The 12096-nt window shown below is 40.0% G+C and overlaps 2 protein-coding genes across 2 annotated transcripts in view; both read left to right on the plus strand.

Annotated features, from left to right (window-relative positions):
* The window catches only part of LOC122990128 (NLR family CARD domain-containing protein 3-like), a 96502-nt gene that overhangs the window by 1042 nt on the left and 83364 nt on the right, over positions 1-12096 (plus strand). The window contains exons 2-3 of the mRNA XM_044363248.1: positions 70-189; positions 1180-1299. Of these exons, the coding sequence (XP_044219183.1) occupies positions 70-189; positions 1180-1299 (240 nt within the window). The remainder of the gene's footprint in view (positions 1-69; positions 190-1179; positions 1300-12096) is intronic.
* LOC122990064 (ribonuclease inhibitor-like) lies at positions 7206-10175 on the plus strand. The gene is made up of 3 exons (XM_044363197.1): positions 7206-8137; positions 8952-9125; positions 9969-10175. The coding sequence occupies exons 1-3, from the start codon at positions 7884-7886 to the stop codon at positions 10171-10173; spliced, it is 633 nt and encodes a 210-aa protein (XP_044219132.1). The 5' UTR covers positions 7206-7883; the 3' UTR covers positions 10174-10175.

Raw genomic sequence — 12096 nt, forward strand, 5'->3', positions numbered from 1 at the left:
CAAGAGCTACTGTGGCTGAATACTTAACAGTGAATTTCTCTCTGTGGTGGTTGTCTCTCTGTCTAACAGGATCCATCAGAGACCAGTTTCACTGGAACCTGGATCTGGACCCAGCTGTGTGTCCATGAAGAGTGACTGGTCCATGATTGAACCAATATTCTTTAAAAAGCAATATTCTCCAAAGAAAGAGTAAGTCCACATCAGATTAGTTTATAATGTCAGTAACGTTACTAAATATTTTAAAGAACAATTTCCAACAACAAAGTCTTATTGGAAGAGAAACTCCATTTATACTTCTTTAATAAAAGTTTATTTAAACTTCAGTGGACTGTTGTCCAACCTGTTAAAGGACATAAATGTTTTGATGGAAAGCTGAAACAAGCTGAAGCTGTATGTTACTCAGCTGTGATTGGCTGTGGGATTTCAATAGATCAACGTCAGCTGCTGAGCAGACAGAGTTCAGTTAATGTGAAACATCCAGCAGACTGACCACACTGTTATCTGCTTGATTCAGACTTTAAGTATAAACTCTACATACTCTTTAATGTCCACAGTGAGGATTTACAGACAACTCATGTCAGTCTTCTCACATGTTGGCTGATTGAACTTGATCAGGTCCAGTTGAAGTTGACTCAGTGTATTTTACAACAGCAGAATTCATGACAAATGTCTTAACAAACTCAGTTCTGTTTCAGTCGGCATCATGTTTGAAGTCAGTGTGGCAGCAGAGTCTTGAGTTGTAATAAATGTTTTATAGTTTAGTCATTACTATGATTAATGCACTTTTAGACATGAACACAACTTAGAATTTAACATATTAAATATTCGGTGTGATTCCATCAAAGTGATTGTCAGTCAGAGTGGTCAGATCAGAGAGATTATGTCCTCATAATGTTTCTGTTCTCCTAGAAGGATGATGAAGAACAGAGCAGGATCAGAGCTAATGTGACAGATGATGACTTTCTTTAAATATCAGACAGATGAAAAGAGATCAGAAATCATTCAGTGTGAAGAGCTTCAGAAGACAAAGTTTGAAGCTCTTCACACTGCTGATAAAGCTCTTCATGCTGCTGTGTTGATCCTTTCCTCGCTGATGGCTGCTAGTTTATCCAAGAGCTACTGTGGCTGAATACTTAACAGTGAATTTCTCTCTGTGGTGGTTGTCTCTCTGTCTAACAGGATCCATCAGAGACCAGTTTCACTGGAACCTGGATCTGGACCCAGCTGTGTGTCCATGAAGAGTGACTGGTCCATGATTGAACCAATATTCTTTAAAAAGCAATATTCTCCAAAGAAAGAGTAAGTCCACATCAGATTAGTTTATAATGTCAGTAACGTTACTAAATATTTTAAAGAACAATTTCCAACAACAAAGTCTTATTGGAAGAGAAACTCCATTTATACTTCTTTAATAAAAGTTTATTTAAACTTCAGTGGACTGTTGTCCAACCTGTTAAAGGACATAAATGTTTTGATGGAAAACTGAAACAAGCTGAAGCTGTATGTTACTCAGCTGTGATTGGCTGTGGGATTTCAATAGATCAACGTCAGCTGCTGAGCAGACAGAGTTCAGTTAATGTGAAACATCCAGCAGACTGACCACACTGTTATCTGCTTGATTCAGACTTTAAGTATAAACTCTACATACTCTTTAATGTCCACAGTGAGGATTTACAGACAACTCATGTCAGTCTTCTCACATGTTGGCTGATTGAACTTGATCAGGTCCAGTTGAAGTTGACTCAGTGTATTTTACAACAGCAGAATTCATGACAAATGTCTTAACAAACTCAGTTCTGTTTCAGTCGGCATCATGTTTGAAGTCAGTGTGGCAGCACAGTCTTGAGTTGTAATAAATATGTTTTATAGTTTAGTCTTTACTATGATTAATGCACTTTTAGACATGAACACAACTTAGAATTTAACATTAAATATTCGGTTTGATTCCATCAAAGTGATTGTCAGTCAGAGTGTGTCAGATCAGAGAGATGATGTCCTCACAATGTTTCTGTTCTCCTAGAAGGATGATGAAGAACAGAGCAGGATCAGAGCTAATGTGACAGGATGACTTTCTTTAAATATCAGACAGATGAAAAGAGATCAAAGTTTATCCAATCTTTGGGCATGATTTACGGTGAAGGGACGGTGTTCAACGACCAGACTCATGTTGGAAACAGGATTCCTGACAGAAGCCTGAAATGACTCCGGCTCCTTTGACAGAAGTGCGAGTGCTTAGTGCAGAAGGTCCACAATAACTTCCACCATAAAGGAGGCCCAGTGTGGGCACATTACTCCAAAAGAATCAGACCACTTGTAGTAATAAACAAGTGTCAAGCAAAAAGGATGTTGTGGAGAGTCACAGTTATAATAACCACTAATAACCATAATTATTCATCACATGACTAGGACAAACACACACAAAGACACTGACGTGCTGCCATCTTGGATGATGATTTGCACCAGCAGCTGTTTATCTTGATGAACCAACTCCAAATTTCACAAAAAGGCAGTGGATGGAAATGTGCGTTTGTTCAGATTCTTGCTAATAATCTTGAAATTTGGTAAAAATTTGCACTAAATTTGAATGGAAACCTAGTTACATACTGCTTGACCGGGTAAGGTGCCAAAGAGTTTAAGGTCCATATTGCAGTGCGGAAGAAGCTGTTTTTCAATCAGTTTTTCCTGGTTGGCAGTGAGTTATAGCACCTCCTGGAAGGTAACAGCTGGAACAGAAGGTGATCTGAATGAGTGCAGTCTGAGATGAGTTTATAAGCTCTGTTTACAGAAATTCAATGTTTGAAGGTGGATGCCAATGATTTTAGATAACTTGCATTTCCTGCACTGATGTAGAAAGAAAAGTCTTCGCTGGGCTTTTTTGAAGATGTGGTCTGAACTGAGGTCTCATTGGGTTGTATGGTAGATGTGAGTGCCAAGAAATGTGAATGATGCAGTGATGGATATGGAGTTGCCATTAATGAGTATTATGGGGTGTCTTAGAGTGTGGTTTGTGCCTAAAGTCAATGATAAATATGTGAGTTTTGAAGGGGTTAAGCTACAGATTATTGTCTGTGCACCAGTTTAACCTGAGTCCTATAATGGTTGTGTCATGTGCATACTTATAGGTGTTAACAGAGCTGTGGTGGGTTGTGAGTTGGTTAGTATAAGAGCCAAAGACAGAGCATGCAGACCTGAGTGGGTCCAGTGCTGAGGTAACATCTGGTTGTTATGAATGGTGATGTGAATGCTTAATTTAGAAAAAAAATGAAAAAACTAGGAAGTCAGTGACAATAAATATTTGAACTAAACTGAACTAAACTAAGAGATTTGGTGAAATGAGTCACTCTCTTCTCTTGCTCTCCCTCTTTCTCTCTCAACCCAGCTGGTCAAGGCAGATGGCTGCCCACCTACAGTCCAGTTCTGCTTGAGGATTCTTCCCATTAAAGGGGAGTTTTTCCTTGCTGCTGTCATCAAGTGTTGCTCATGGGGGAATGTTTGGTCCCTGTAAATTAAAAAGCACAGCCTATATCTACTCTATGTGAAAATTGCCCTGAGATAACTTTTGTTATGATTTGATGGAATATAAATAAAATTGAATTGAATTTCCAACTTTAGTGCAGATTCTGTGTTTCTATCAGGAGGAAGCTGGAAACCCCAGATTTTCCTGAACCTGAACACAGCTATGTGTCCATGCAGAGTTACTGGTCTATGGAACCTCCTTTATTCTTCAAAGATGGACTCCACTCTGCTGATCAGAGATAAGAATTTCAGATTGTTAATGAAAAGCGAATTATGTGTTTCTATCAGAGTCTCAGTTGTGAGATCTCCAGTTGTTAAACCATAACTGACTCAGAAATGCTCTTTTTCAGCAGCACTCTGCTTCATACTCACACAGTCAAACACAATCATACTGGGTGCTGCCTAGTACAACCAGACTGATACAAGCAGACACTGATCAGCTGGAGGTTCTAGCTGCCTTGCTCCAGGTCACTTCAGCAGTGTACAGTGAGGGAGGGAGGGAGAGCTGTGTGGAGGGTTGTTCAGAGCTGTTGGGACTAAACCAAACTGACTGATGAAGCAACACACTGAGCTGAAAGCTACAAACAGATTGAGCTGTTGATTCTCAGTGGGATCAGCAGGACTAGTAAAGCTTTATCACTACAGGGAGTCATCTGATTCTCTGTTCACATCCAAATATCACTTGATGGACCTTTAGCCTGTGTTTGTCTCTGAGTGGACAGACATAATGTGAGCTCATTCTTCATGATTCCTCCACAGACTGGACCAGGAGAGCTCAGAGGTTCCCAGTGGTCAGTCTGCCCAGCAGCATCAAACATACCTGGACTCCATATTTATGGTCTGTACATGTACAACAACTACTTTACCTCTATGCTGTTCACAATCATGTCCATGCTGAACTTTGTAGACCAGTGGATTGTCAGTCTGTCCAACATGGATCTGATGTTTGCTTCATGATTTTAGTTTGATTGTGTCATTCATATAGTATTCTGTTCCAGCTGCTGGAGGAGAACATCGTCACTTTTGTGAAGAATGAGCTGAAGAAGATGCAGAAGGTTCTGTGTTCAGATTACCCAGAATGCTTAGAGAGTCAGAGGGAGGATGAAGAGGTGTTGGACGGTGAGGAGGAAAAGCAGAGGAGGAGCAGAGAGGCATTTCTGAAGATCACACTGCACTTCCTGAGGAGAATGAAGCAGGAGGAGCTGGCTGACAGTCTGCAGAACAGTAAGAGGATTTCTATAAAGATTTAACATGCTGGACAAATTAGACATTTACTGATGTCTCAAGAGATTGAGAAAAATATGTTTGATGTTTAATTAAATGTTTAAATATTTAATTTATACTTCATTTATTGATCCTTTTTCATGTGTGTTCATTCAGGGACTCATGCTGGCAGGTGTCAACGTAAACTCAAGTCTAACCTGAAGAGGAAGTTCCAGTGTGTGTTTGAGGGGATTGCTAAAGCAGGAAACCCAACCCTTCTGAATCAGATCTACACAGAGCTCTACATCACAGAGGGAGGGACTGCAGAGGTCAACGATGAACATGAGGTCAGACAGATTGAAACAGCATCCAGGAAAACAGACAGACCAGAAACAACCATCAGACAAGAAGACATCTTTAAAGCCTTACCTGGAAGAGATGAACCAATCAGAACGCTGATGACAAAGGGAGTGGCTGGCATTGGGAAAACAGTCTTAACACAGAAGTTCACTCTAGACTGGGCTGAAGACAAAGCCAACCAGGACACACAGTTCACATTTCCATTCACTTTCAGAGAGCTGAATATGCTGAAAGAGAAAAAGTACAGCTTGGTGGAACTTGTTCATCACTTCTTTACTGAAACCAAAGAAGCAGGAATCTGCAGGTTTGAAGAGTTCCAGGTTGTGTTCATCTTTGACGGCCTGGATGAGTGTCGACTTCCTCTGGACTTCTACAACAATCAGATCCTGACTGATGTTAAAGAGTCCACCTCAGTGGATGTGCTGCTGACAAACCTCATCAGTGGGAAACTGCTTCCCTCTGCTCGCCTCTGGATAACCACACGACCTGCAGCAGCCAATCAGATCCCTCCTGAGTGTGTTGACATGGTGACAGAGGTCAGAGGGTTCACTGACCCACAGAAGGAGGAGTACTTCAGGAAAAGATTCAGTGACAAGAAGCAGGCCAGCACCATCATCTCCCACGTCAAGACATCACAAAGCCTCCACATCATGTGCCACATCCCAGTCTTCTGCTGGATCGCTGCTACAGTTCTGGAGGATGTGTTGAAAAGCAGAGAGGGAGGAGAGCTGCCCAAGTCCCTGACTGAAATGTACATCCACTTCCTGGTGGTTCAGTCAAAACTGAAGAAGGTTAAGTATGATGGAGGAGCTGAGACAGATCCACACTGGAGTCCAGAAAGCAGGAAGATGATTGAGTCTCTGGGAAAACTGGCTTTTGAGCAGCTGCAGAAAGGCAACCTGATCTTCTATGAATCAGACCTGACAGAGTGTGGCATCGGTATCAGAGCAGCCTCAGTGTGCTCAGGAGTGTTCACACAGATCTTTAAAGAAGAGAGAGGGCTGTACCAAGACAAGGTGTTCTGCTTCATCCATCTGAGCATTCAGGAGTTTCTGGCTGCTCTTCATGTCCATCTGACATTCATCAAGTCTGGAGTCAATCTGCTGTTAAAAAAACAAACAACATCCCAGAAGTCTGAAACAAGAAAAGACAAATCTGCAGAGACACACTTCTACCAGAGTGCTGTGGACGAGGCCTTGCAGAGTCCAAATGGACACCTGGACTTGTTCCTCCGCTTCCTCCTTGGTCTTTCAATGCAGAACAATCAGACTGTCTTACAAGGCCTGCTAAAACAGACAGGAAGTAGCTCACACACCAATCAGGAAACAGTCGGGTACATCAAGAAGAAGATCAGTGAGGATCTGTCTGCAGAGAAAAGCATCAATCTTTTCCACTGTCTGAATGAACTGAATGATCATTCTCTAGTGGAGGAGATCCAACAGTACCTCAGATCCGGAAGTCTCTCCACTGATAAACTGTCTCCTGCTCAGTGGTCAGCTCTGGTCTTCATCTTGCTGTCATCAGAAAAAGATCTGGATGTGTTTGACCTAAAGAAATACTCTGCGTCAGAAGAGGCTCTTCTCAGGCTGCTGCCAGTGGTGAAAGCCTCCAACAAAGCTCTGTAAGTACACAGACAGTTATTTAATGATTGATTTATTGAAAAGATATTCAAAGAGATTTTTTCAATAGGGGAGAAAAATAAATGTTTCATTAAATATTTTTTCCAATTGTATTCTTCAGACTGACTGACTGTAACCTCTCAGAGAGAAGCTGTGCAGCTCTGTCCTCAGTTCTCAGCTCCCAGTCCTGTAGTCTGAGAGAGTTGGACTTGCGTAACAACAACTTTCAGGATTCAGGAGTGAAGCTACTGTCTGCCGGACTGGAGAGTCCACAGTGTACACTGGAAACTCTCAGGTCAGGATTTAACAATTTGTTCAACTGATCACCATTTAAACTGTAATTTATATGAGCAGATAAACACCTGGGCATTTTCTCTACTCAAATTATTTTCAGACCAGTTGTGTGTTTCGAGCCTATGAATAACTTTCTATTAACATTAGTTATTAGTTTTGTTCTGTCTCTGCTGTTGGAACCTGAAATACTAAAGAGGAATTTCAAGATTCAAAAACTGAATGAAGAACTATGTAATTGGCCCAAAGTACACATACAGTTATTCAGTGAACAGTTTTTAGCAATAGTTTTAGTTTCTTGTAATTTCAGATCAGTATCTGTGCTGGGATGATTTTTACTCACAATGGTGATATGACAGTTCACCCTAGCTGTTTTGTGGTTAACCACCATTTAATTCTTCTTTTGTTTCAAACAACCTTAAAACACTGAATGATTACTGAAACGGTGTGAAATAGAGACAGTGAGTGTGAGTGAAGGAGTCAGAAATATTTCCTTACTGTTAGTGTTTACTTTTATTTCCACAAAGTTCAGTAATTATATGCCACATTAGTTGGGATTCATGTTCTGTATTTCACTGTGAGCATCTGAGATAGAATCATTTACCTGTGTGACGTGTTGGAGGTTTGATATTTATACAAACTGTAGTCAGACTCTGTCACCTGCAGCTCTTCATCTAATTATCTCACTGTGGCTGCTTCTTCTTTTACTATTCTTTTATTTAGACCCATTTTTAGCTGTGAAGAGTTAGCAGTCGCTAACATCATGTTGAATAAGGTTACAGGAAGGTGAAACTGCCTCACAATAAAAGCTTTACAGTGGTTGGCCATTTGAATTGAGAAGTAGTGTATGGAGTGATTACGTTTGACTCTAAAGATCACAGAAACACATAGGTGATGACAGAAATAAAAACAACACCTTCCAGTCCTGCAGTGATATCAGACCATGTGACATGTGTTGTTTTGTGTGTCTGCAGGCTGTCAGGATGTCTTATCACAGAGGAAGGCTGTGCTTCTGTGGCTTCAGCTCTGAGCTCCAACCCCTCCCATCTGAGAGAGCTTGACTTGAGTAATAACAACTTTCGGGATTCAGGAGTGAAGCTACTGTCTGCCAGACTGGAGAGTCCACATTGTACACTGGAAACTCTCAGGTCAGATCATGTTTGTCTCAACTGATAACTATAAATACCATACAATTAATCAATCAATCAATTTTTATTTATATAGCGCTATATCACAACGAAAGTCATCTCAAGGCACTTTTCACATAGAGCAGGTCAAGACCGTACTCTTAAATTTACAGAGACCCAACAATTCCCCCATGAGCAAGCACTTGGCAACAGCGGTAAGGAAAAACTCCCCTTTAACGGGTAGAAACCTCAAGCAGAACCTGGCTCTTGGTGGGCCGCCATCTGCTTTGAGCGGTTGGGTTGAGAGAGAGAAAGAGAGAGGGAAAGGGGGAGGGGGGACAGAAGAACAACAATCATAACAATAACAATAAGTATAAGTATCAATAGCCAGGGAAGGATGCCATCAGGATTGTGAAGGACCGCGAAGGCTCGGCCCAGAACCCAGGGTTTCCTGTGAGATGAGAAAGCACAATACAGTTTATACAACGTCTCTCATGTCAGTATTTCTGAATCTCGTCTTCATCAAGATTTTAAATATTGCTGTGTAGAAAATCTGACTTATGTTTCTCTACTTCAGCTTCATGTACTGTCCAGCACAAACATAACATCTTTGATTAACATGAAGAAGCTCGTCATGTTTTGATACCATGTGATTTATGTTACTGAATTACTTTTTATTCCGATTAATTGATTATTAACTGTCACATCTCTGGCTGGTTTAAAACAGATCACCAAAGATCATAGCCAGTTCTTGGAAGAGATTACATATCATCAACGTTTAGACCTATTTCAACACAAATGTTATTTGTCTTCTTGTTTATTATTGTCTCTTCAGACTGGCTGACTGTAACCTCTCAGAGAGAAGCTGTGCAGCTCTGTCCTCAGTTCTCAGCTCCCAGTCCTGTAGTCTGAGAGAGCTTGAATTGAGTAACAACAACTTTCAGGATTCAGGAGTGAAGCTACTGTCTGCCGGACTGGAGAGTCCACACTGTACTCTGGAAACTCTCAGGTCAGGATTCATCAATCTGTTCAACTGATCACCATTTAAACTGTAATTTATATGAGGAAATAAACACTTGGACTTTTCTCTATTCAAGTTATTTTCAGACCAGTTGTGTGTTTATAGTTTGTGAATAACTTTCTTTTTATATATTTTTATTAGTTTTTTTCTGTCTTTGCTGTTGGAACCTGAAATACCAGAGAGGAGTTTTAAGATCCAAAAACTGAATGAAGAACTGTGTAACTGACCTAAAGTAAAACACATAGAGACAGTTATTCAGTGAACAGATTTTTAATAGTTACAGTTTTTTTTTTTAATTTCAGAACATTGTGCTGGAATGATAGTGATTTTTACTCACCATGGTGATATGACAGTGCATCCCAGCTGTGGTTAAGCACCAATTAATTCATGTTTTGTTTCAAACAAACTTAAAACTCTGGATGATTCCTGAAACTGAATGGAGTCAGAAATGTTTCCTTACTGTTTTTCCACAACATTCAGTCCTTATATGCCATATTAGTTGGGATTGTCCTGTATTCGACTGTGAGCATCTGTCACCTGTAGCTCTTCATCTAGTCAGCTCACTGTGGTTGTTTCTTCTTTTACTATTCTTTTATTTAAACCTATTTTTATGCAGTGACAAGGTAGCAGTCCCTAACATCATGTTGACTAAGGTTACAGGAAGCTGGAACAACTTCACAATAAAAGTATTACAGTAGTTAGCCATCTGAATCGAGAAGGAGTGACTGAAAGTGTTAAGTTTAACTCTAAAGATCACAGAAACACATTGGTGATGACAGTAATAAACACATGATCTCAGATCATTTGACATGTGTCATTTTCTGTCTGCAGTCTGTCAGGATGTCTAATCACAGAGGAAGGCTGTGCTTCTCTGGCCTCAGCTCTGAGCTCCAACCCCTCCCATCTGAGAGAGCTTGACTTGAGCTACAATCATCCAGGAGCTTCAGGAGAGAAGCTGCTGTCTGCTGGACTGGAGGATCCACACTGGAGACTGAACACTCTCAGGTATGGACAAAGAGGTGGACAGGTTTGTTAGTGTGAATCAGTTTAAAGAATCATGTCATCTGTTCAGAATACAAACTGCTGAGTCTGAAAAGAAAGAGGGAAATGCTTTAGATTACAGCCCACAATGTACAGTGTAATTACTCCGTAGTTACAGTGTAATCTTTTGTACTAATGATGTACCAGTACAGTAGATACCAATATATATTTATCATATCATTGTTCTCCACCCAATGAAATCAGAGGGGTGGGGGGCAATTTTATATACCAATAAAACAATTTGCTTTCAAAAACAAAAAACCCCTGAGTTGTGAAAAGGATGCTTCTTTAAAGACATTTAGCATATACATATTGTTTCTAAACAAAGAAGTGCTCATTTTAGCCATGGAGTGGTTCAGAATGTGTCATTTTACCCACAAAGTGAAATTCAAATTTATAGTATTGTTATATTGTGACAAGAGATTTATGTTCTCATCAAAAACAGACATATCACATGTTTCACATGTGTTTCCTATGTATTTTCTTAAACTAAAGACTTTTAAAAAAGTAGGATTCCTATGTCTATATCCGGTCTAATTTCTCACTCAGGAACTTCTCCACTGCTGCTGCGCTGCACAGTCTAGATCTATTCTCCTGTTTAGCTTAACAATAGTTCTGAACAGTCCTTCCATGGATGTATAAAGAGTCCTTCAGGGCTGCGGAAGCAGCTATCTACTGCTCAATAGAAGAAGTGAAAGGTAACCTCTAAATCTGAAAAAAGGAGATTTTGTTGTTGAAGGGGCCTAAATAAGATGTAATGTTTTACTGATGTGTTTAAAAATATAGTTCACAATTTGCATTATAATTTATTTTCTAATATGCTACTCTATCAATTTATCTATATGTTACTGATCTTCTTCTCTTAACAGTACTTCACACTCAGGTATGTTACAATTGTAGAGAATTGAAGATGAAATCTGGAAACACTCATTGGACCAATGCAATGTCAATATTGTATTCTGGTTGTTGATTAGTTAGGGAGGACGTCCTCCCTTGGAGCATCATTTTATGTGTCTTGGCCAATCACAGATTAGCATGAAGAAAAATTAAGTATTTTAAATTGATGTAAGAGATCCCACCCTGAGGAGGACAGCATGAGCCCATCCTCCTCTGCCCACCACTTCCCCCCACTCTTCCCTTCTGCCCCCCACCACCGCTTCACACAGACTGCTCTTTCTCCTCCTGCCCTGCAGGTGTCACTGTTGAAGCATTTTAACCAGAATTAAAATGATGGATTCTTTCCAAAGAAGAGAATAAACATATTTTATAAATAATTCTGAGATTTGGTAATGGTTTATTTCAATCAAATATTCTTTTTTATATTTTGATCTCCTTCTTTCCTCTAAAAAATAGGGGAGGGGCAACCTCCTCTGCCTCTATGGACCAGCCTCCACTGAGGGGTAACAATTATGGAGCTTACAAATTACTTATACTGTAGTTATTTTTTAACTACCAGGTACCTATTTTATTATTACAGAGTATGTGCCATCTTCTGAGCAATAAACTAGAAATTTTGGAAGAATTTAGAGAGAATTAATACTCTAGTTATTCTTTAACTACTAGGTACCTGTTATGTTATTACAGGGTACAGTATGACGATAAAACTGAGCAAAAATCTGGACATTTCAGGGAAGATAGAGTGATGACTTCTGTAGCACTTAATAAATCTGATGTGATTTTATTTCAAAATGACCTTAGTACCAATAAAACAGCCAAAATACATGGGTTTATGTGGGTTTACTTTGGAACAAAGGTCCAGGACAGTGTGTTGTCATGGATGCTGTCTGAAGACTGTCTCAGCTGTCATTCACCTCACCAGCAAACTTCATCACTTGATGCTTGTTTATAGCATCTTAGCTCCACCTGCCATCAGCGGACAGAATTCACCCACCAAAGATGTCACTCACTTGTGTGTAAA

This window comes from Thunnus albacares, chromosome 10 (genome assembly GCF_914725855.1).
Source record: "Thunnus albacares chromosome 10, fThuAlb1.1, whole genome shotgun sequence".
Taxonomy (NCBI): domain Eukaryota; kingdom Metazoa; phylum Chordata; class Actinopteri; order Scombriformes; family Scombridae; genus Thunnus; species Thunnus albacares.